Source organism: Oryza glaberrima, chromosome 6 (genome assembly GCF_000147395.1).
Source record: "Oryza glaberrima chromosome 6, OglaRS2, whole genome shotgun sequence".
In the NCBI taxonomy this organism is placed as follows: domain Eukaryota; kingdom Viridiplantae; phylum Streptophyta; class Magnoliopsida; order Poales; family Poaceae; genus Oryza; species Oryza glaberrima.
Genome location: NC_068331.1, coordinates 21,523,379 through 21,548,978, shown reverse-complemented (window position 1 = coordinate 21,548,978; position 25,600 = coordinate 21,523,379). Strand labels below are relative to the sequence as shown.

Below are 25,600 nucleotides of genomic sequence, written 5' to 3'. Positions count from 1 at the left end.
ATATTAAACTTTATAATTTTTTAGAGAGTGATAGTAAAATTAAATTAGGAATGATTGACTTAATTAGAACAAAGCTAAAATGATTAACAATTTAAATCCCAGGAAAAATTACAATGGACAAGCAGGTGCTGGCAGGATAATCGATCACGAGATAATATTTATTGAGAATGAAAATGGATATATACAATGGGAAATGAGCAGATCCAGCTTGCTCTTGCGGCCAACAACTGGTGCTTGGGTACAAGAACAGCCCATATTATTACACACGACTGCCATATATATTATTACTGGCTAACTAGCTCCAGTAATCGCGTGGTACATACACACAGATCGATTGATATCTACGAGCTAGCAACATAGGCAAAGCTCATACACTTGTTTAATGCATGCAAATCAAGGCAATAGAGATGCATATAGCAAAATACTTATAAGATTAATTATAGCTTAAAAGCATTATGCTTGAAGCTGCTTCATCGGCCTCCACTACTTAATCGCCGTGGCCAGCAATCTAGCATCGCCTCTGGTTGGTCACGTGCACCACGGCCTGCATCCATCAGATCGATGTGATAATTATTCTTGCTTTTGCTTACTACTCTGATCCCTCCGTCAAAAAATACAAAATTTCTAAGATGTTTATAGTAAATAGTAAGGTTAGCTCAAAAGATTCCTATAGGACATAACTTTTAGGCATAAAAATTGACATTTCCAAATTTGTTATAACACATAAAGTTTCATAATATTACACTTATATACATACAAACTACTTTTGTATTTGTATGAAATAAAATTAAGTTGTCAAACTTATACCTGATTAATTTTGAAAAGTCCAAAAGAGGAAATAGAAATACTCCATCCGTTTTAAAATATTTGACACCGTTGACTTTTTAGTACGTGTTTGACCATTCGTCTTATTCCAAAAATTTAAGTATTTATTTATTCTTTTCATATCATTTGATTCATTGTTAAATATATTTTCATGTACACATATAGTTATACATATTTCATAATTTTTTTTTTGAATAAAACGAACGGTCGAACATGTACTTAAAAGTCAACGGTGTCAAACATTTTAAAACAGAGGGAGTAGTAGATAAACTTCTGTCTAAATTCGTGGTATTATTACGACGAAAAGGATAATAAGGTGTAAAAGTAGGTACCAGATAGATGTCGTGGTGCATTGCTCGGTCGATGGCCTCCAGCGACGCCTCCCGGAACAAGGCGGTCAGCTGGACGTCTTCCTGCTCCGACGACGGCTGGTACATGAGCGGCACCTCGCGTCTCACCTTCGACCACAGCTCCAGCCGCTGCCGGATCACGTAATGGAGATCGCCGCCGCCCTCGCAGCCGGGCCGCCTCTCTCTCGCCGCCTCAGCCGCAGCTGGCAGCGGCGGGGGTAGCTTACGTGCCTCCTCCAGCATGATCACCATCGCCGGCGTCATGAACTCGGCGATCACCTTCTCCGGCGAGCCCATGGCGGTGGCGCGCTGCATCTGGTGGCTCGACACCCACGAGCTGACGTAGGCTAGCCCGCTCCTGAGGCTGGCCACCATGGCGTCCACCTCCTCCTCGAGGCCGTCCAGCTCGACGCCGCCCCAGAACTGCCGGGCTCGCCGGAACTCCTCCCACTTGCCCTGCAGCACGTCGCCGGCGCGCGCGCCGCCGCCGCGCAGCTGCATCGTCCCCTTCTTCGACAGCATCTCGGTTTCCGCGAAGCCGGCGACGAGCTCCAGCAGCTCGAACCGGACCATGTGCTGCATCACGACGGGGGATGGGAGGAGGGTTTGCCGTTGTCGGCCGCCGTCGACGGAGAAGACGGCCACCTCGGGCCTCTCGACGAACACGCCGTGCCCTTCGATGGACACCGCTTCGCCGCCCGGAGCGTGGCTGTACGAGTAGCCGATGGCGAGCAGCTGCTGCTGGTGATGACGGTGATGGCAATGGTGGTGGTGGTGATGGTCGCAGACCGTGGCGGCGGCGTCGCAGTAACCGCACTCCACCGACGAGAAGGTCGTCGTCGACGAAGCAGCAGGCACATGGAGGTGGACGACGAAGCTCTTCACCTCGCCGGCGTAGAGAACACCGACGACGACCTCACCGGAGGCCCCGCCGCAAGCAACGCTGCTCTCGTAGCCGCCAGAGTCGACGCGCACTATCCGCGCGCCGCCTAGCTCGGCGGCCTTGAGGCTGACGCGCGTGTCGACGGCGGCGACGGTCTTGAGCCCGCCGAGGCACACGGCGAGGGCGCCGGCGATCTTGTCCAGGTTGCCGTCGTCGACGAAGGAGTAGGTGCCGCGCGATTCTTGCGCGATGTGGAGCAGCGCCTCCGGGTCGTGCGCCGCGCCCAGGGCGAAGGTGTGGACGGGGTACTTGCCGACGGCGCCATGGATGACGTCGCGGCTCCACCGGAATCCGGTCGTGTCGTCGCCGTCGGTCAGGAGGAGGATGAACCCTACGCTGTTCTGGCTGTTGCCTTGCCGCTCATCCAGGATCTGTGATTACGTCGTCAGATGACCTTAACTTTTACATGTCATTGGTCTGTTGGAGGGTAAATCCTTAATTTTTCATTTAAAGGGAAAATACAATATAATCATAACTCCATTAATGTAGCATATTTTTAAGCCTTAAAAGAAAGAAATTTTAGGTACTTCTTATGTTCAAAACAATATCTTGTCTTTGATATTAACATGTTTATCAAGATATAACGTAACCACTGGTTTCAACTATAATAATACGAGCAATTTTACGATTCTTGAGGAGGTAACATTTTTTCTATTGTAAATTTGGTACCTCTTGGTACCTAGGTACTATGAGGTACCATGAGGTATCAAATTTTACACTAAAATTTTGGTACCTCATGGTACCTCCTCAAGGACCGTAGAATTGCTCTAATAATACAATTACGCGTGGATCTATTTGGTGTTCCTAAAAAATGATTACTACTCCCTCTATCACATAATATAATCAAGCGTATTATATAATATTTGAAAAGAAAACTATTATGGTGACAATTTTATAGACAAGTCTACACAATATACTACTCCCTCCGTCCCAAAATAAGTGCAGTTTTACACTATTCACCTCTAACGTTTGACCATTCGTTTTATTTGAAAATTTTTTATGATTACTATTTTTATTGTTATTAGATGATAAAACATGAATAGCACTTTATGTGTGACTACTTTTAAAAAAAATTTCATAAATTTTTTAAATAAAACGGACGGTCATACGTTAGACACGGATTTTCACGGCTGCACTTGTTTTGGGATGGAGGTAGTAGCTAGTTATAATGCCTCCAACCAAAATATTAAGAAGGTATCGATTTTCAAATTTTGGAAGTTTGACCTGAAATATGTGCAAACAACATGTGTTTTAATAGCTGGAGAAGGTAACATTTTGCCAAACTTGCAAATAATTGTACTACATTATTGCAAATACCTTGACGGCCTCCTGCAACTCGGGCATAAGCGCAGAGCCACTGCCACCACGGGCCTGAAGTCGGTCGATCTTTTTTCCGGCGATGCTCCGGCCATCGCCAGAAACATCCAACAAGCCGGAGCTATATTCCTTGACGGATCCATCGTTAAAAGCCACGATGGAGAGGCGATCTCCGTCGTCAAGCTTCCTGATGATAAACTTCATGGACGCCTTGAGCACATCCAACCTCGTCGCCTGCAGATTGCTCTCCAGCGACGCCGCCACCGGATCATTCATGCTGCCGCTGACATCGAGCACTGCGACGACGTCTATGGGGACATGGCCGTTGAGATCGGCCGTCGGTGGCGCCTCGACGCGCAGTAACACCTGGAAGTCCTTGTTCGTCTGAGCTCTTGGGATTGTGGGGAAGATGGGTGTGGTGCTCACTTTCACAGGTGCTACGACACTCATCGCCTGCATTCAGAATTTCAGATGCATATGTGTGAAATATTGTTGGTTAAAATTATTATATTGCTGGTGAAATTATTCATGATGTTAAATTGTTCTTTGCAGACGGTTCTTCTCAAACTAGCTAAGACATGGTTATCATTTTGGGGTTGCTTCATTTCCAAAAAAGTATAAGAGAGGTCAGTGGTAGTACTCTGGCTGGTTTTTCTCAAACATTTACAAATAAATCAGATAAATATACAATTAATCCTCTGTTTTTCCAAAGGTCATTTCTCTTACTCCCACCATTGTATCGGTTAAGTGATTTAAATCATTGTACAAATTGACAAAATAGTTCTCTTACTACTGTAAAAGTGAATCCTTCCTGCTCCTCCCTCACTATCCAGGAAAAAACGGAGTATATATGTATATATAGCACTAGTTAAATTAAGAAACAGACTTAAAACAGAGGAGTTAGCAGTTAAACCTCTATGTGCAGTAGCGTGGAGAAGATCAGGCACGGCAGCAGAAGCATCAAATTATGTAGTTGCCCCATGCTACTACTTCAATGTAAACCGTCTAACCGAGTCTTGTATTCTTGCCTTCGGCTGATGCAAATGAATCTCCAAGACAAAGCTTTTGATGGAGTGCCAAGCCAATATATAGGCTCAAATAGACCACGACTTAGCTATTAAGTCAATGCAACCTAGTAGCTAGCAAGAACAACATATGAAAAGCTAGGAGAGAAACGATTACTTAAATTTTGATCTCTTGCAGGTACGTACTACGTACACCATATGTGTTCTTGATAATAATGACAACGTACTAGACGACTTCACGCATGCGAATTGAAGATCTGATGATCAAGGGTAAAGTGCAGTGAGGTCCTGTCCATCACGATTGTCGATCGTTTAGGATCTCCCCCTGTTGGCATGCTCAAGGTTATTGGCTTGTACAAGAGTATCCCGAAGCTGATCAAAGATCATTTCGATGTTCTTTCTTCCCTAGACATCAGGCTGTACAACAAGCTAGAGGAGGAAGACCACGAGAGTTTTAATATGCCTAACCTCCAGATGCTTGTGCTGATCGAAGTTCAAGGCCCCACAAAGAGAGCCCATCATCATTAACCGCACAGGCTTCCAGATGCTGGAGAGATTCCTTGTGGAGAGCCGGGTGCCACAATAACCTTCTAGGAAAGGAATTTGTTTTTAAAATAATTTTACTTTAATAAAAAATAGTAAAATAGCTGGCGTCCGGATATAATTGCAAAAATAGTAGCATATCGAACTGGAGAAATTCGACAGTAACATATCAAACGGCGGAGCAACGACAGGCGAGGCAACCGAACGGTGAGGGTTCGACTAGAACATGTCGAACTACAGCAGTTCGACTGGACCCACATCTGACAGGAGCCATGCCCAAGCTCAAGCATCTCGAGTTCAAGTTCTACGCTGGCCGCCCAGCAATGATCCAGCTGTGGGCATCACTAGGGCTGTCAATGATCCGAGCTCGAGCGAGCTTGTCTGCCTAGGCTCGAGCTCGATAGAACCTCGAGCCGAGCTCGAGCCGAGCCTATAAAATGTTTGAGCTTTTCGACAGGCTCGGTTCGAGCTCGATCAAGCTCGAGCTCGATTACCGAGCTTAATTTTTTAAGTAAAACAATATATATTTCAAAGATATTCTTTAAAAAAATAATTAATTTCTAGTTCATCATATTAATAGAAGAGGAAAAAGAATAAAATAAATATATGATGTCAATATCAGACATACAAATAACATATTTGATCTCCTAATTTATTAAATAACAACAAAAATCATATATTACTAGGCTCGTTGGAATCTCGTGCTCGGCTCGACAAAGCTCGCGAGCTTAGGGAGCTCGAGCAGCTTGCGAGCCACGAGCTTTTTTGACAGCTCTAGGCATCACTCACCTGCTCAGCCTCCAAAAGGTAGTCTTCCGCTGCTCCAAATGGTACTACTTCCGCCCCAAAATACTTGTCTTTTAGGAATTAGAATTTGTCCCAAAATACTTGTCATTATGAAGTACTAGTTGTCCCATCAATTACTTTCTATTCAAAAGTTTTCCCCTTATACCCTTAATAACCACTCCACTTTCTATCATACATTATTTAATAAGGGGTATTATAGTCTTTTATATTAAACCTTAATCTATTCTAAACAACCTAGAATGACAACTATTGTGGGACGGAGGGTGTACAAGCTAGAGCGACAGTTCTGAACAAAGCAGCAAGAGGCAGCATCCCAACCGGCCGATCAGCCTTCTCATGACTGATGGCGATAAGGAGGTTCCAATTGAGGCACATAGGAGAGCAGTGAAAGTACATTGCATGCCGTCGTCACTGGCAGCAGTGGGTTGTCGTCCACACTGCTCCTGACTACGCTATCAGTTGCTCTATCTGCAGCCGAACCAGCGCTAGTACTATCCAAGAGGAAACAGCCCAAGATCGAATACCAGCTACGGATTTGTTCTGGCCGGAGTTTAACAGCTACGAAAAAGCAAAAAAGAAACTAGCTAGTGCTATTGTATTCTAATTTTACCTGTACTGTATAGAAAAATCTCTTTCATTCATGTACTCAAGGCCTCCTCTAATCATATCGATCGTCTTGTTCATCTGTTTCAAACAGGCCATAAATCATATCCAGAACACTGTCTTCCACCACACCAAATGGTACAATCTTACCAATATATTAACACCAGAATTTTGTATGGCTTTTAGTGGATTTGGTTAAGAAAAGAAATCGATTGGCAGATAAAAGTTTATATAGGTAAGGCCAAGTTTAAGGAGGAATTGTCAAAACCATGGCAGATAAATTCATGTTTTTCAAAAAATAAAAGTAATAACCATCGACAAACCTATATATGCAGGTACATTTTACTCTTTTGTGTCAGATTTAATTCGATCTATTAATTGAAGTAATTCTAAATTGATGGCAACCCTCCCCCCCCCCCCCCCCCCTCCAATAAATGACATCACCCGGATGAGTTTATATTCCTTTTAGCATCACTAATGAGGTAGTTCGTCGATGAATTTGTTAAGTTAATACATCTGGCATGTAGAGTTGGAAATCAATGAACTGCATCAGTAATCTAACTGTACATGCTAGATGCATGTACAATCTCCACAAATTCAAGGCATCTAAAACAAAATTGGGGCGCGAAAAATTTCATGTTCCATCCCAAGCATGGGTGCTATTCTAGCTACTACTCCCTCCGTCCCATAATATAAGGGATTTTGAGTTTTTGCTTGTAACGTTTGATCACTCGTCTTATTCAAAATTTTTGAAAATTATTACTCCCTCCATTCCATAATATAAGGCACAACCACTTTTTTTAGATGTTCCATAATATAAGGCATACATGCAAGCATGCAATTAACTTTGACATCTTCTCCATTAAATTATTACTTTTTTAAATCCTCAACTTTTATGTTATCTAATCCTATTGGATGCATGTATTAGTATTTATTAGGATGATCCAAACTACAAGATGATAATAATTATTTCTTGGTCTTTGGATTAAAGGTGGTTGTGCCTTATATTTTAGAATGGAGGGAGTATTTATTTTATTTGTGACTTACTTTATTATCTACAATACTTTAAGCATAACTTTTCGTTTTTTATATTTGTAAAAAAAATTGAATAAAACGAGTGGTCAAACGTTACAAACAAAAACTCAAAATCCCTTATATTATGGGACGGAGGGAGTACCACCATATACGAGGTCCATCAAACACCAAGATCAATGTATACATAGAAAAAGACGTATTCATAGGACAAGATTAATTTACTAGTCACTACCCATTTAAATATCCATCTAGTCAGATGTTCTTACAGTTACCAAGTACTGCATTTTTATATTGAATTCTAGAAGAAGAAAGAAAAATAGAAGTACTGATCTCTAGCTCTCTGCACGTGACATGCATCATACATGTTGGTATTAGTACTAGCTAGTTCGAGCAGTCCGATGAATCGTAGTGTACAGTACATATTTTAAGTACTACACTCTGTACTATATATATATTCAATTAACTATATATCCATAGGAAGGTTTGGTTAACAGGCATATTAGGCTGCTGCATTCCCAACACCTGTCTCTCGTATTTCACACGCACGCTTTTTAAACGGTTAAATGACACGTTTTCTTAACAGTTTCAATACGAAAGTTATTTAAAAAAATTATATTGATCTTTTTTTAAAAAAAGTTTGCTAATACTTAATTAATCACGTACTAATGGACCGTTCTATTTTCCGTGCACAGGAAATTTGTTCCCATCTCTTAACCAACTCAGCCTAAAATACACCATCCAACTAGCTAGTGCAGTACAAGTATGTGCATCATGTCAGAATTGTTAGATCACCTTGAAGGACGGACAGTATCTCGGCTTATAATTAGTTCAACGAAGCGCCCGAACTAAATTAAGCTAGCATAAAAAGAGTAAACAAGATTGTTTACAAAGACTCTGCAAGTAATATATATATATATATGCGCTCTTAAGATTCTAAGTTCACATGCTCAATATACTATTTCTACAAATTTAATGAACCGTCTCTCGTGGCTAATGCCATCGTCCATATAAAAATAATATACACGCATCAGTAGTGAGATAGAAATATTGCATCTAACACGTGAAGTTGGAAATCCAATGAACTACCAATATAATCCAATATCATATATATGTTAGATATACTATTTCTACAAGACTACAAATTTAATGGACTGCCTCATTACTGATGCAATATACACGTCAAGGGATGTTCACGTGGGACTATTGCCGATTTAGAATAAGCTACATTAATTGAAGCGGCTGACCTAAACCTAACGTAAAATAAAATAAGACGACAGTCTTGTACAGACTGTGTGAGTGGTTATTATTTCTTTTTTTTTCATAAAGAGTTGTTCAACGTTATATATAATATAATACTACATCACAAGTGAAACATATATAGGTGGGACTTAAGATGTGGTCTTAAGATTCCAACTACACATATAAGGTATTCGGGTGTACTATTTATATATATTCAATGGTATACATCATTACCAACGGTATGAAAAAGATATACATGCATATTCACCGGAATACGTTGTTACCAGCGGAGTAAAAGGTTGTGATTAATTTAGAATTAGTTCTAGTGAAAGGCTGATATAAAAAGTAGATATAAGGGCACCCGCAATGGTTATCTATAGGCTCTCTATAAGAGATCCATGTCAGCATGTTTTCTTACTTGGAAGAGATTAAATAAAGAGAGAGAGAGCAAAGCTATCTACTAATCTGGAGATAGTCTATAGAGAAAAACGAGGCAATGTATTAGAGAGCTATAGATACCTATGTAGACATACTATTAAGATGGTTTACTATTAATCTAGTTTATTACTGAGATGTACATATTTTATAGATAGCACCTTATTTTACCATTGCGGGTGCTCTAATGCACGCCTACATACCGTGCCAGCTAGCAGCTGGTCAGCTGGATATTCTAATATGCCTGTTGCATAATAAAACCTCCCAATGGATGCACTTAACTGAATATATATCTTAAATATGTATATGATGAGGTACTGCCATTCATCGGATTGCTCGAACTAATCTTCCTTCATAGTACCCAGATGTATGTCACGTGTAGAGATCAGCACTTTCTAGTATAGTATTTTTCTTCTGTTTCTAGAATTCGATATAAAAAATACAGTACTCGGTAACTGTAAAAGCAACATCTGACTATCACATATACATAGGTAAGTAAATTAATTTGATCATATGACTACACACCTCTCTTTTTCTTTTTACATACATCGATCTTGGTGCTTGATGAGCCTCATATATGGTAGTAGTTTTTGCTAGATTATATTAGCATCCATTTGGAATGGATCTTGAGCCCGACATATGTTTCACTACAAATATATATAACCTTTAGTTAATCTTTTTCACAAAGAAGAAGTAATAACCACTTATGGAACATCCATAATAACACTTCTTCATCCGTTTTTATTTCTCTTCTTTTGGAGGGAGGTTTTATTAATAACTAATATGATTGCTTCATGTAACCTATTCATCCACGGATGATATATCCTTATCCACTAGATAATATTACACTAATGCGTATATATTTTTCTCATACCATCGATAACAAGGCGGTCAATTTAATATGTACAAATAGTACATTTGATAATCAAGGTAGCCCATTGAATACATGTAACTATTATAATACTAGTACATATGATCCATGGAGTTGGAATCTCAAGACCACATCTTGAACTCCACGTGTACGTTTCACTTGTGATGTACTCCCTCCATACTCGTAAAGAAAGTCGTTTAGGACAGTGACACGGTCTCCAAAACACAACTTTGACTTCTTATTTCTATAAAAATATTTATTGAAAAGTGATATATGTATACTTTTATGAAAGTATTTTTCAAGACAAATCTATACATATAATTTTTTACATTTTCAAACTCAACAATTTAAGAGTTATTAATGATTTATATTCCCAAGGTTTGACTTAAACATTGTCCTAAACGACTTCCTTTATGAGTATGAAGTAGTACAACATTTGGCAACTCTTTTTTTTAAAAAAAAAAGGTAATAACACTAATAGAGTCACTATAATAGTTCATCTGCTTTAACGTAACTGATTCATTTATATCGAGAACAACCCGGTGGACAACATCACACTAATGTGCATTTTTTTCCTATTGCATCAGTAATGAGGCAGCTCATTGAATTCATACTATCAGTAATCTACTGTAACTGCATTGGGTTTCCAACTTCACATGTCAAATGTGCTATTTCTACAAATTCAATAGATATTCTCATCAACAATGTGCATATATTTATGTTCCAGAGCATCGATCATGAGGCAGTTCATTAATCTTTCAGAAATAGTATACCTACATTTGCGGTTGGATTACCAATACTATTCACTGAACTCCCAACTCCATGTGTCAGATATAATAGTATTTCCATCTCATTACCTCCTCAGAGCAAGTCTAATAGTACAACCCACTACTAGCTCCAATTCATCTATAGCTAATTCATAAAATAGTTGCTTACTATACTATTAATATATGGTCCCACCATAGTGTGTTTTGGAGTCCGTGCTGCAGCTGGCTACAGATCTGTAGCCCGCTGCTTTTCTCTCTCATCATTTATCTTATTAAAATATGTTTATAGCTGGCTAATAGCCTGCTATTGTACCTGCTCTCAGTGATGTGTGTGTTCATATTATTAGCGATGAGATGGTCCATCAAATATATGTAGAAATAGTACATCGAACATGTGGGAGTTGAAACCTTATAAGACAATGGCTTAAGCCCCATTTATATTTTACTTGGCAAAGTCTCCATGAGAATGCTTCTTTACTCTTTTATGTCAGCTTTAGTTTGGCCATTTTTTCATGGAACTAATTCTAAGTGGATACTCCCTCGTTTAAAAAACAAAATAATAGTAACCTGGTACCGGACGAGACAAGTACCTATGAATCTAGCGAGACTATCCTTGTCTAGATTTGCCATATTATGATGTGTCTTTTGAAAACTTATTGCTGTATTTTGTAACAGGTGAAGTACTTTTTATTCTGCTCATCCTATAAGGTGATCTATGATCTAGCTCTGATATATGATACGTACGTTGTACGCACTTGTACTGTGCCTGCTAGTTGGATATTCTAATAGGTAAAATCTAATCAAGAGAGGTCTCTCTGTTTAGTCTTAACGGAAGACAGTATAGAAAACCTACACAGCAGAGAAAGCCTACACATCTATACGGGAGACAACAGACAAACGCTACACATCTATATAGACATGCCTTTCTTTTTACCCTTCTTATAAAATTTTCTCCAAAATTACTTATCCGATATACAATCCGATTACACCATTGTATTCGTTACAATTAAATCTTTACAACAAGATCTTACATGATTATATTGCGACGAAAAAATATTTATGTTTGTAAATTACTTTTATTATATACGTAAGTTACTTTTATCATATATATAAATTACTTTTAGATTTGACTAAGTTACTTCTTATACATTCATAATACTCTAAATTGATTATTTGTATTATTGTTTTTAGTCAATCCTATAATTTGTGGACTTTAAATTTAATTTTTCGATAGACCATATTTTCTTTCTTACAACGAATTTACTTCTAATTTTGTAACAATTTACTTGCATTTTATGCTAAGTTACTTTTATGATTTATGTAAATTATTATTTCTACTACAGAGAGTTAGAAGTACTTCTATTACATAACTAAGTTACTTCTGTTGCATATTGTTACTTCTACTACAGAAACTTATTTCTATTGCATAGCTAAGTTACTTTTATTGTATAGCTAAGTTACTTCTCTTGTATAGCTAAGTTACTTCTACAATTTAAATATATTACTTTTAAATTAATAAAATATTTGAATATATATCAAATATGGATCTTACATTATCACATATTTTATGTAGCGTATAATGATGCAAATAGATCTTAAAAATAATACGAATATATAAGTTAATATATAAGTTATTAAAGAGCTTAAATCTAAAAGTAATTTATGTATATGACAAAAGTAACTTACATATATAATAAAAGTAAATTACATATATAATAAAAGTAATTTACAACATATATATATATATATATATTTTATCAGAATATAATAATGTAAGATCTTGTAGTAAAGATTTAGTTGCAACGAACACAACGGTATAATCAGATTATAAATCGGATAAGTATTTTAAGAGAAATTTATCTAAAAAGAAAAAAAAATACATAGACATTGAGTGTACTGGTAGCTTTTTTGGAAAGAAGGGTCTCTCTTTAGCACTATCCAGCTAGCACTCTTGGTGTAGTTGTGTCCATTCTAATATCCTTGTTACACAACCAAATCAACCTCCTATATATAGATGCATTAATTGAATATGTAGATCTTAAATACTCCCTCCGTTTCTAAATATTTGACACCGTTAACTTTTTAGCACATGTTTAACCGTTCGTCTTATTAAACTTTTGTGAAATATGTAAAACTATATGTATACATATAAGTATATTTAACATTGAATCAAATGATAAGAAAAGAATTAATAATTACTTAAATTTCAATCAATTTAAACCTGAGCAACCGCGCTTAGTTTCAACCAGGAATAAGTCCACTTTGACTCCCTTAACTAGTGACTAGCTGAATCTGATCCATATCCTAAACCACAAAACCGGATATCTCAACCCCTCAACTATTAAAGGAAAAGGTACAAAAAAAATATGTTATTAGCTTCCACTTAAACTAGAACACCCATTAGCATAACCATTGCATCATTTTTTTAGTTCTTAGATGTTTACATGTAAGTATATTGTAAGTATGCAACAAATAGCGTCAATATGAACCAATTAGAGGTCACTAGCTTATTGTACCCAGTAGAACATGTTTATTAAACAATAATGGTTTTGGAAGATTTTTTTTTTAAAAAAAATAGAGGCCTTAAACAATCAATTATAAAAAGGAAGACACCTTACTTTTAATTTACACTTAATTTGTGAAACATGTTCCCAAAACAAACTAAGCATATATTCTTCTTTCAAAGTTACACTTAATTTGTGAAACATGTTCCCAAAACAAACTAAGCATATCTTCTTCTTTTAATCATGATTAAGCAAATTATAGATGATTGTTTATAAAGGTAAATTAAATATTATATAATACAAATATAACAAAATAGATTAGAAAAACGTTATTTAAGCAATACCCATGAAGAATGATTTGAAAATCATACTTTTGAACTACAACACAAATAATCCAGTTGATAGTATGTTCTTATAAGTTTCTAATGCAATTTAATATGCATGTCGCTGTGAATGCGTGGACTCCCTCCCTAGTTTTCTAAAACATCAATGTGTTAGATATGGCGAATATACAGATAATTTATTTTAAAATAAAATATAGAAAACTACAAAATGGTAAAACAATAAGATTATGTTGATAAAAGAATATTTGACGAGGCAACCTACTTATCCAAAAGTTTTGAAACGAGGAGAAGGCCAGCTAGAAAACAAGTTTGATGGACTTGCAGACCCGCATACTGAACAAGTTAATTTGATGGAGTAGATGATAGTCTTGACTTTGTTCAGGAACATCACACTGACAAATTAAATGCACATCTTAATACCGTGAGATTATAGACATCTAATTAATCAATTAATCTCATGACCTATGTCAAAAAAAAAATGATCTCATGACCACCAGCTGATTGGACCAGATGACTCTATAAGTTAGCGACACGTGGAGCACCGGAGGTAACGTCGCGCGCGCGGCAGTATATGTAAGCTTCTCTTGGGCCTTAGTTGGGTCCACCGTTTCTTCCAACAAAAATAGGCCCATCATTACACCCATGTTAGATCAAGGCCCAACCAACTCATTGGCCCAGCTGGCGGTTCCACCCATAGCCCGCCAAGCTGCTCTGCTTCCGCACGAGGGTTGAATCGCAGCAGCAGCTGTGTTGGCACTGTGAAGAGCTCAAAACGAGTCCCAAATCTGCCAAGGGAACGAGCTATGGAGGAGCGTACCAGGCTAGAACTATTTTGTATGCCAAGATGCTATGCAAATATCAGCACAATAATTTAGCTTTTACCAATAGGAGGACACGGGAGACCAATGGAAACTTCCTCATCTGATCCACTCTTCAGTCATAGTTGGCATTATTGCAACAAAATATAGCACTTTAGTTCCAGTACTATTATTTCTAAAACAACGCATTGTGTATGTATTACATAATAATTAATAACATGATACATTCACTGGCCTGGATACATTTATAGTAGTATAGTAGATGATATCTTGCGAGAAAATTTACCACACAGCCAAACGACAGATCTCTTCACCCAGAAATAGAAGACTCCAACATTGTTCAACCGGCTTCATCAACAGAAACAAGCATCTCCACCACACTTTCCATGGTGGGTCTTCTGGCTCTGTCTTCTTCCAGACATGAAACTGCAAGCTCCATCATCACTCTTGCTTGCAAGTTGTTGAATTGAGTGTTTAATCTGGCGTCAATGAAGTCAGCAATCCATGACTGTTCATCCCCATCAGACTTCAGATTCTCTGCTAGCATTCTAATGATTCTTCCGAGAACCATTTCCACCTCCTCATCTTTGTTTGTTTCAAGGTCCGAAACACGAGCTCCTTTTAGTAGTTCTAGAAGCACCACTCCAAAGCTGTAGACATCAACCTTTGCTGTTATCGGAAGACTAGAAACCCTTTCAGGCGCTAAATAGCCTCTAGTTCCTTGGATCCGCGACACGGTTAAATTGGATCCTCCTCTATGTAGCAACTTTGCAAGGCCAAAGTCAGCTATCTTTGGCTCCAAATTCTCATCAAGCAGTATATTTTCAGGTTTTATGTCACAGTGGATGACCCACTCCAAGCACTCGTGATGAAGATATGCCAATCCCTTAGCCACACCTAGAGCAATCTTAAATCTTTGCTCCCATTCTAGTAAGGCTTGTGATTCCTGACTGTCAAACAATATTTTATCCAATGAACCGTTCTCCACGTATTCTGAAACCAATATCCTGTGTGGATCATCAGAACAAAATCCCCAAACCCTCACTAGATTCATGTGGTAGATCCTGCCAATCACACTCAGTTCATGCTTAAATTCTTCTTCCCCTTGATTAATGTGTAGCAACTTTTTCACAGCTACTACCCTCTTGTCCTTCAAGACCCCCTTGTATACAACGCCTGATGCTCCTTGTCCAATTGCATCCTGAAACCTTCTAGTAGCTGTCACCAACTCTCTGTAGTTGTATCTGCGAAAATGGTTGGTTATCATTTCATAGCCAACCTCAGCTATTTCTCTTAGTTGTTTGTCCTCCCTTTGCAAAATAAGTGATCCAAATATAATGAATAATACCTCTGCAACAAATATTGCTGACAAGAAACCATAGAAGTACAAATACTTCGATTCATTTTGACCGCTCTTAAGCTTATCCAAGAAATCCGGTACAAAATATTTGTCAACTGTAGTACAGTATTTGACATATTTCTGATCAAAAGGCTGTGAACGGGGGACTTGATGATCCGACACTTTTAATTCCTGAGGAAGCTTAATATACATGGTACCAGTACTACCAATTAAGCTTACACCACTAAGAAGAGCAGTCTTCGGATAGCAATCACCTCTTCCTTGCCAGTATGCAAACCCCACACAGTTGCTGTCATTCAAGCATATCTTCTTGCAATCGTGCAAAGAAACATGAGGATAAGCCCTTATATCATTCCCTAAGAAATCAGTGTTTGGGAGCCTAAGGAGCCTTACTTTCTGTTCTCTAGTGATATTGAACTTTGGGCTGCAGCCTTTGCTCCAATCGCTTGGGTCACTGAACTGATAACCAGGGGCACACACACATGTAGGTGCAGGCCTATACACACATATGCCATTTATACCACACACACCACGTACATTGCAGAGCTGAGGAAATGCCATCCATGTGACTGACCATGTTCCGCTTGAATCGTTCAGACTGTACAACCTGAGATTGCCATCATAATCTAGTGTTAATCTCCTCATAATCCTAGGACCCAAATCAGCAGCTGTGAAGTTTGCATCATCACTTCCAAGAAAATGCCCCTGGCTATCAACAGCACCATTTGCAGTGCTATTAAACGGCTTTCTGTGCTTCACCCAGATATTCTGAGCTGGATCTGGCCAGTAGATCGAGAGATCCTTCTCATCATAAAACAGCGAAAGTAGATATTGATCATCAAAGTGGAAACTAAAGTGACCAGGGGCAAGTAATCTATTAGTAGATATGAGCTTAATTCAAGCAGTAATGTTTTGAGTGGGTAGCAAGGTATCAGTAGGAAAAGCAAAGCTTTCCCATAGAATGGTGTCACCTTTGCTCTTCACGATGAGGTTTCCAGTCTTCAAGAGCTTAGCTTGAACTTGCTCCGCATTTGAAGAGCTCACGTTGTTGGTCCACACAACCTGGCCATTATAATCTTTCAACAGCATGCCGCCATCGGATTTCAACTCAAATTTTGATTCCCATGTGTAAACAGGGTGGAGAGGATTTGCGCTCCAGACAACAGTTTTCTCGGAGGAGTTTGAGAACCAGATGGAGAAGGTGGAGGCATTGGGGGAGATATTGTAGAAGCCACAGGTGAAAGTACGATCTGGTGAGTAGAGCAGATCCGAGCTGCGTTCAACAGAGAGAGGGGAGCCTGGCAAGAGGGATTCAAGAGCTGAGGATGAGTACAAAAGCAGATGGATCAATGTGAGGAGAAGCAGAGAGGTGAAGATTGCATCCATGGTGGTTGCCGCATTCAAGCTGATCTTTCAAATGACAAGCAATGCAAGCTGTTATCGGAACTAGCTGCCCAAACTTGCAGAAAGTGAGAGATTCTAACATTCTATATAGTACTACGAAGGTGATAAGACTAAATTCAGTCTGCCAGTTATTTTGTGTCAATGTGCAGTTTTGCTTGGACCAAACTATGCAATGCAAGTACCATGTTGGCAAATGATTCATGTATACATTTCCAACCTGTTGCACAAGTGGCAGTGTGGCATGACGTGTCCTTGTCAGGATCCGTAAATCTGGACAGTAAAATAAGATTTGCAGTATGGTAATGAGTTCAGTGTACTTCACCAGTCCATCCTAAACGGCTGCACATGCTATTCATCCCCCCTTTTGCAAAGAAGCTTGACTTCTAGCATAACGGAGAAGCTCAGGCTTTGAACATTTAAACACAAAAATAATGGCAATTGCCATGCTAATTTTGATTTACATGTGGTAGTTCATGAATTGTGAGTTTGTGATTGGGTTCCCTTTCAGCTTTGAATGCACTCACGTGGAATCTTCGACGAGAGATTTCAGCAATCAATAAACAGTTTGGAGAGTTTAATAATATTATTTTGGTGGCTGAACAAATCTGTAAAGACAACATTTACATCCTTACTTAAAATAAACAAACCTAATACGGGACGTGGATACGGATAGATTCATATATTTGTTTGTTTGTTACCTTTTCAAACTCACATCCCTTGATTTTCACGCGCACATTTTTCAAACTGATAATCGGTGTATTTTTTTAAAAAAAATTGTCTTATGAAAGTTGCTTTAGAAAATCATATTAATACATTTTTTTTTCAGAAAAAAAACTAATACTTAATTAATCATATGCTAATGAGTACTTTTGTAACTGCAACAAACGAACTCAGCCTTAAAGATATAGGCAGCATATCCCATGGGACGGAGTCACGAAGGGGATATCAATTTACACCAAACAATGCTGTAAAAACAGCTTCTCAGACGACACAGCACCACACCATTGTACACGTACGCGCGTGGCGCAAATAATTTCCCTCCACGCACTACTACAAAAGTGATTTTTCTGTACGAGGCCCCTTGATTTTTACAAACGGACCATAACGAGTGGCGTCTGCAAAAATCGATGGTCATTTTTGTATGCGGCTCACTTAAGCGCCCGCATGGAAAAATCGATTTTTCCATACGGGCCACTTAAGGAGGCGTATGCAAAAATAAAAATTGAAAAAATTGAAACTACTGTATCTCACTCATATGAACTCCAAATTAGAAGATTCTTTTTTCTAAATATTTCTAAAATTATTCTCTATCATGTTATTGTATTCTTCCTACTATTATTTGGCCATTTTTTTCTTGTGACTTTGTTTTACCAATTAAAATTTTGAATTTCAAAACTTCAAATAATATTTTGAAGAAGTAATTCATTTCAGCTGAAAAAGTCATCAACAACAAAGTTGTATAACTCATCAAGATATATAACTTCTATTTTAGTCATTTCTCCATCCGACAAAGTTATTTATAAGATTGTTCACAAAATGTACATCTCTCTTATATTTTTATAAACTATATAACACATATATACATTTTGTGAACAATCTTATAAATCATATTGTCGGATGAAGAAATGGCCAAAATAAAGTTATAGATCTTGATAATTTATACAACTTTGTTATTGATGACTTTTTCAGTTGAAATCATTTAGTATTTGAAAATATTGTTTGAAGTTGTCATATTTTGAAATTCAAATTCAAACTGTTCAAACAAAGTCAAATATAAAAATGACAAAAACAAAAGTTGTAGATCTTGATGAGTTATACAACTTTGTTATTGATGACCTTTTCCATTTGAAATCATTTACTACCCGAAAAATTATTTGAATTTTTTATATTTTAAAATTCAAATTTTGTATAGTCCAATCAAATTCGGATGGAGAAATGACCAAAATAAAATTGGTAGATCTCAATGAGTTCTACAACTTTATTTTTGACAACTTTTTGACATGAGTTGATTTAATGTCATAAAAATCAATTTAAAGTTGAAAAAACACACGATTTTTGCATGCGGACGCTTAAGTGGTCCGCATGTAAAAATAAGTGTTCCATTTTTACATGCGGGCCTCCTATTTCCCTCTCAACCATTCAAAAAATTTTCAACTCAGACCAGCCGACAACCTTATCTACTTCTTCTTCTCTCTCTCTCTCTCAGTCATCTCCTTTCTCACAAATCCTCTCCTCTCTCAATCCTCTCTCTCTCTCAGCCGGAGGCTGGCGCGCGCGGAGCTCGAGAGGCGGCGGCGGCGAGCTCGAGAGGCGGCACGCAGGGGGCGGCGGCGCCCTCCCCCGCGGTGACGACGAGCTCGGGGGCGGCGGATCCGGGGTCGGCCTCCCTCCTCCCATGTGGATCCAGCGCCGGCACCCTCCCCCGCGGCGACGCGAGCTCCCCTCGGCGACGACGAGCTCCAGGGCGGCGGATCCGGGGTCGGTCGCCCTCCTCCCACACGGATCCGGCGCCGGCGCCCTCCCCCGCAGCGATGAGAGCTCCCCTCGGCGACGACGAGCTCGGGGGCGGCGGATCTGGGGTCGGCCGCCCTCCTCACACGCGGATCCGGTGCCGGCGCCCTCCCCCGCGGCGACGACAAGGTCGGGGGCGGCGGATCCGGTTTGGGTACGGCGACGACGATGTCCCCGCGGCAACGACGATGGCGGCGGGTGGCGGCGGCGAGCTTGGGCGTGGCGGATCCAGCTCGGGTGCGGCGACGACGACCTCGGCGACGACGACGGCGACGGGTGGCGGCTGCGAGCTCGGGAGCGGCGGATCCGGCGTGGTGGCGAGCTCGGGCGCCTAGGGCTAGAGTTTTTTTTGGGGATTTTTATTTTTTTCTCGCAATTTTTCATTTTCACATGCGGCTGGCTTAAGCGGCCGCATGCGAAAATCCAATTTTCGCATGCGGTTGCGCCGGCCGCATGCCATCTTCTCGCGCATGCGGTCTGGCCAACCGCATGCGAAAATGCAATCCGCCCGTTTGCAAAAACGGTTTTTTAGTAGTGATGGATATGCTAATAACATGCGAAAATACAATCCGCCCGTTTGCAAAAACGGTTTTTTAGTAGTGACGGATATGCTAATAACATCAACTGAAAATTTTGTATCGATCTGAAATTCGTAATTACATCAGTTGTTCAGATAGAAATAGTTCATCAGTTGTTCAGCTAGCTAGATAGCTACGGGAAGTGTCCGGCATGGTAGGATGCTCCGTCCTTGGGATGCTTAATCTCGCCGTTACAGCTGAAGCAGAAGTTCCTCCGGGACGGCGAGGTGATCTCCGGGATTTCCACCGGCGGGTCGTCGGCGGCGGCGAGGCCGCCAACCCGGTCGGCCTCGTCGTCCAGGGACCGGAGGCACGTCGGTATCCAACTTTCACCGTCGTTACGCACCTCGGCGAAGAAGAGCCGCTCCTCCTGCCGCAAGGTGCCGCCGCCACTGGCGGCGGCCCTGGCTATGAAGTTGACGTGGCCGTAGCCGGCTCTGCAGGTGATGATGACGCCGCTGATGATTGCCCTGACGAGCTCGTACTTGACGCCGCCGCCGCGGCCGTCGACGTCGAGGGCGGCGTTGTAGTGCTCCAGCGCCGCCTCCGCGCACATCACGCTCTGCCGCATCCTGTCCGGATCGTCGGGTTCCATGGTCGGAAACACCTCGTAGGCCGGCCAAGGCGGGTTCGGCTCCGGCGGCGGTGGCGGCGGCGTGTAGTGCTGCTTGGGCTTCTTCTTGTTTTTCTTCTTCTTCTTCTTCCTCCTGCTTTCGCCGGGTCGGCGAAACCTGTACCGTGGGCCGTTGTCGATGAGGGCGTTTTGTCGCCGGAGCTCCGCGCGGTATGCGGCGGACAGCTTCTGCTCCGGCAGCGGCAGCGGGGAAGAGACCCGGCTGGGCGACTTGGGTGAGGGTGGCTCCTCGTCCACCTGTTGCTCGTAGTCCTCCAGAACGCCGCAGTATCGCACCGGCGGCGGCGGCAGCGGCGGCGCGTCCTTCTCCATGGATGTCATCATCATCGTGTCGTCTCTCGATCCGATGCGTGCGCTTTAATTTTCTCGTGGCAATGAATGGAAGCGGCTCGTCCCACCCCGCCAATATATAGACGGATGGATTATTCGCCGCGTCGGAGTCCGCATCGCATTAGCGTTGACGAACGCGTTTCTTTCTCTTGTGTCTGGTCTCCCTCCTTTGCCGCGCAGGGTTTGCAGTTACGAAATGCTTCTTCTTTATTTTTTTGCCGCGCGAAAGAACGAAAATTTCGGATTTTTTTCCTACGAAATTTTTTGAATTCAAATTTAAAATTTTTGACCGAAAATTCCGGAATTTCTGAAATTTCGGGGACAAAAACATGGGGCGCTCCGAGCACAATCTTGCAGTCAGATAATTCAGTCACAATCTTGTGTTGACTGAAGAAGAGAAGAGAAGGAGAAGAAAAGAGAAGGAAAAAAAAGTGCAGCTGACATGTGGGCATCACGTAATTTTTTATATTTTTTTCTGACCAGGATGCCATGTCAGCAAAACTACCCATATATACTATCCTGGGACCTTGAGTGCATGGTTTGTGTGAGTTTAGGGGCATACCTTTGGTTAAGGGTCTTAAAAAAAATCTCGCTGTTAAGTTGAGGGACCTACGGTAAACTTATTCCAATGTTTGCATCAGAATTTAACTGGACCTGAGATCCTATATGAGCTTCTCTGGGCCTCGGTTGGGCCCACCGTTTCTTCCAACCAAAATGGGCCCATGTAACCGATGTTAGCTCAAGGCCCAACTAGCCCAGCTGACGGTGTCCTCCTCGCCGATGCCAGCATTTCACTCCGTGCGCCGCCGATCATGGCCTCCGACCCATCGCTGGGCAGCCGGAGACCCGCGCCGGCCGCGGCGCTCCTGTTGCAGCAAACTCCATCTCCGTTTCTCCACTGCAACGGTACGAGCAACAGCTGCTCTCTTTCTCCGTCTTTCTGTGTCTGCACGGGGTCGTTAGGGTTTGGGGTTAGAAAGGGGATCGTCGAGATGCGACATCCCGGCGTTCATCCTGTTAAATTCCAATCAAATTGATGCCGAAAGCCGATGCTGAGGCTCATCTGATCCAACCAAGTTGAATCGCAGCTGCAGCAGCGGCTGTGCTGGTGCTGTGAATTGCCCCAACTGCGTCTCAAAATCTGCCATGGGAACGAGCAATCTAGGAGCGTAGCAGGGTTCGTAATAGTAAGGTGCGATGCAAATATCAGCACGATTCATTCTACCATAGGACACTAATGCACACTTTGTCCAGGACTCCAGGTTCTAGCTATAAGTTCGAATCATTGCAACAAAATATATATAGCATAGTAATTGCATTACTACCCCATTATTTCTAAATTGATACATTGCACATTTCAGAAGCATAGTACATAATAAAATCATGCATTCAGTACACAATGGGGCTTAAGCAGTTCCTCTTAATGCATCAGACCAAAAGACATTTTCTTAAGTAGATGATATTTTAGCCAATTATGAAAAACTACAAGATATATTCTGTGGATGTCAAATGGCAAAGCTCTTTACCAGAATTATAACTCCTAAATTGTAGAACTGGCTTCATCAACTGAAACAAGCACCTCCACCACACTTTCCATGGTGGGTCTTCTACCTCTGTCTTCCTCTAGGCATGAAACAGCAAGCTTCATCATTGCTCTTGCTTGCAAGTCATTGAATCGGCCATTTAATCTGGTGTCAATGAACTCAACAATCCATGATTGTCCATCCCCATCTGACTTCAAACTTTCCGCGAGTGTCCTAATTATCCTCCCGAGGACCATTTCCACCTCTTCATCCTCATTTGTTTCAAGATCCGAAACACGAGCTCCCTTGAGTAATTCTAGAAGCACTACTCCGAAGCTGTACACATCAACCTTAGCTGTTATCGGGAGACTTGAAACCCACTCAGGTGCTAAATAGTCTCTAGTTCCTTGGATCCGTGACACATTTAGTTTGGATCCCCCTCTATTTAGCAGCTTCGCAAGGCCAAAATCGGCAATCTTTGGCTCCATATTTTCATCCAGCAGTATATTTTCAGGTTTCACGTCACAGTGGATGACCCACTCCAAGCACTCATGATGAAGATATGCCAATCCCTTAGCGACTCCTAGAGCAATGTTAAATCTTTGCTTCCATCCAAGTAAGGCCTGTGAGCCCTTATCACCAAATAATATTTTATCCAATGATCCATTCTCGACATACTCTGAAATCAACATCCTGTGTGGATCGTCAGAACAGAATCCCCAAACCCTCACTAGATTCATGTGGTAGATCCTGCCAATCACACTCAGTTCATGCTTGAATTCTTCCTCGCCCTGGTTTATGTCTAACAACTTTTTCACGGCTACTGCTCTCATGTCCTTTAAGATCCCCTTGTATACAATGCCTGATGCTCCTCGTCCAATCTCGCCCTGAAACTTTCTGGTGGCTATCATCAGCTCTCTGTAGGCATACCTACGGAAATGGTTTGTTACCATTTCATAGCCAACCTCAGATATTCCTCTTGCTAGTTTGTCCTCCCTTCGCAAAATAAACCATCCGAATACAATAAATGTTACCTCTGCAAGAAATATTGCTGATAAGAAACCATAGAAGTACAAATACTTCGATTCATTTTGACCACTCTTATGCTCATCCAAATTTTTGTTAGCATTGCAGTCAGGGCCGTATTTTGGACCAAAAGGCCGTGACTGGGGGATTGAACGCTCCGACAGTTGCAATTTCTCCAACGCTTCTTCCATAGGGAGCTTGAGATACATGGTGCCAGTACTACCAATGTGAGGTAGGCTTACACCACTAAGAAGAACGGACTTTGGATAACACTTGCCAATTCCTTGCCAATATACAAACCCCATACAATTGCAGTCCTTCAAGCATATGTTCTCGCAAGCTCCAAGAGAAACATAACGAAGAGGACTTAAATCATAATCTAGGAATTGAGTGTTTGGGAGGCTAACAAACATTACCTTCTGTTGTACATCACAGGTGATATTGACTCTTGGGCTGCAGCCTTTGCTCTGATCACTTGGATCAATGAAGTCATAACCTGGAGGACACGCACAGGCAGGCACAGGCGTGTACACACATATGCTATTTATACCACACACACCACGTACATTGCAGAGCTGAGGAAATGCCATCCATGTGACTGACCATGTTCCGCTTGAATTGTTCAGACTGTATAACCTGAGATTGCCGTCATAATCTAGTGTTAATCTCCTCATAATCCCAAGACCCCAATCAGCAGCCATGAAAGTTAAATTTTCACTTTCAAGAAAATGCCCCGAGCTATTAAGAGTACCGGTCGGTATGATATTATACAACATTCTTTCCCTCCCCGAGATAGTCCGAGTCAGATTTGGCCAGTATATAAAAGGGATACCATTCTCTTCATAAAACAGTGAAAGCTGGAATTGATCATTAAAGTGGAAACTATAGCGACCGGGAACAAGTAATCTGTTAGTAGATGTGAGCTTAATTCGAACAGTATTGTTTTGAGTGGGTAACAAGGTATCGGTAGGAGAATCAAAACTTTGCCATAAAATGGTGTCACCTTTGCCCTTCACAATGAGGTTTCCAGTATTCAAGAGCTGAGCTTGAACTTGTTCGCCATTTGAAGAGCTCACGTTGTTGGTCCAAACAATCTGGCCACTATTATCTGTCAAAACCATGCTGCCATCGGATTTCAACTCCATTTTGGATCCCTGAGTGTAGACAGGGTGGAGAGGATTTGCGCTCCAGACAACGGTTTTGTCGGCCGAGTTGGTGAACCAGATAGAGAAGGTGCAGGAATTGGGGGAGATCTTGTAGAGGCCGCAGGCGAAATCGCCATCCGGCGAATAGAGCACATTGTCTTCAGATAGAGATGCGCCTGGCGAGAGGAAATCATGTGCTGATATGCACAAAAGACGATGAATCAGGAGAAGGAGCAAAGAGGCAGAGCTTGCAACCATTTTTGCTTGAGCTGGAGAGCAGGTGTTCATCTTTCAAGCGTTGCTGTTAACTTATAAGAATCCATACTGGTCAGTGGTTTCTGGATCCAGTAAAGAAAAGTGTACTTTGGATAACAGGTTTTTGATGCTTGAACTTCGTGACAGATGCAGCCTCTGAACAACTGTGCACACATGCATTCCTTAAAAATTCAAGGGTGTAGAGCTCTCTACTGTTAAAAAACAAGTGGGGTACAGTGTATTGATTAGCATAAATTTAGGCTCCCCCACCAGTAGGCATTAACCTTATCCGTTGTTCATATGGCGTTGTTCAAACAAGAACCTTCAATTGCCAAAAACACCAGAAAAAGCCGGAGATTCTGACATACTACTCCATATTGCAATAGGAGGTTGATAGCACTGGAGTCA

The 25,600-nt window shown here is 41.0% G+C and overlaps 2 protein-coding genes and 1 pseudogene across 2 annotated transcripts; all 3 read right to left on the bottom strand.

Moving 5' to 3' along the window:
- Window positions 1–508: 508 nt before the first annotated feature.
- Window positions 509–4,417, bottom strand: LOC127775347 (uncharacterized). The gene is made up of 4 exons (XM_052301568.1): window positions 4,349–4,417; window positions 3,436–3,888; window positions 1,158–2,489; window positions 509–544 (listed from the first exon to the last, which is right to left on the bottom strand). Exons 1-4 carry the CDS (start codon window positions 4,415–4,417, stop codon window positions 509–511), a joined length of 1,890 nt encoding a protein of 629 aa, XP_052157528.1.
- Window positions 4,418–14,535: 10,118 nt separating this feature from the next.
- Window positions 14,536–17,500, bottom strand: LOC127776004 (putative receptor protein kinase ZmPK1; annotated as a pseudogene).
- Window positions 17,501–22,449: 4,949 nt separating this feature from the next.
- LOC127776995 (putative receptor protein kinase ZmPK1) lies at window positions 22,450–25,195 on the bottom strand. The gene is made up of 3 exons (XM_052303523.1): window positions 24,796–25,195; window positions 24,228–24,332; window positions 22,450–24,024 (listed from the first exon to the last, which is right to left on the bottom strand). Exons 1-3 carry the CDS (start codon window positions 25,193–25,195, stop codon window positions 22,784–22,786), a joined length of 1,746 nt encoding a protein of 581 aa, XP_052159483.1. The 3' UTR covers window positions 22,450–22,783.
- Between the last annotated feature and the right edge of the window lie 405 nt (window positions 25,196–25,600).

Bases quoted from the DNA above. Each gene is read 5' to 3' on its own strand.
- LOC127776995 (XM_052303523.1), bottom strand. From the start codon at position 25,195: ATGGTTGCAAGCTCTGCCTCTTTGCTCCTTCTCCTGATTCATCGTCTT. The intron at 24,333-24,795 runs GTGACACCATTT...TGGTATAAATAG, and splicing joins CCTCATTGTGAAGGGCAAAG to CATATGTGTGTACACGCCTG. The intron at 24,025-24,227 runs CTGTGATGTACA...GTGTAAGCCTAC, and splicing joins AGCCCAAGAGTCAATATCAC to CTCACATTGGTAGTACTGGC.
- LOC127775347 (XM_052301568.1), bottom strand. From the start codon at position 4,417: ATGGGGCAACTACATAATTTGATGCTTCTGCTGCCGTGCCTGATCTTC. The intron at 3,889-4,348 runs GTTTAACTGCTA...TTCTGAATGCAG, and splicing joins CCACGCTACTGCACATAGAG to GCGATGAGTGTCGTAGCACC. The intron at 545-1,157 runs GTACCTACTTTT...TGATGGATGCAG, and splicing joins TGCACCACGACATCTATCTG to GCCGTGGTGCACGTGACCAA.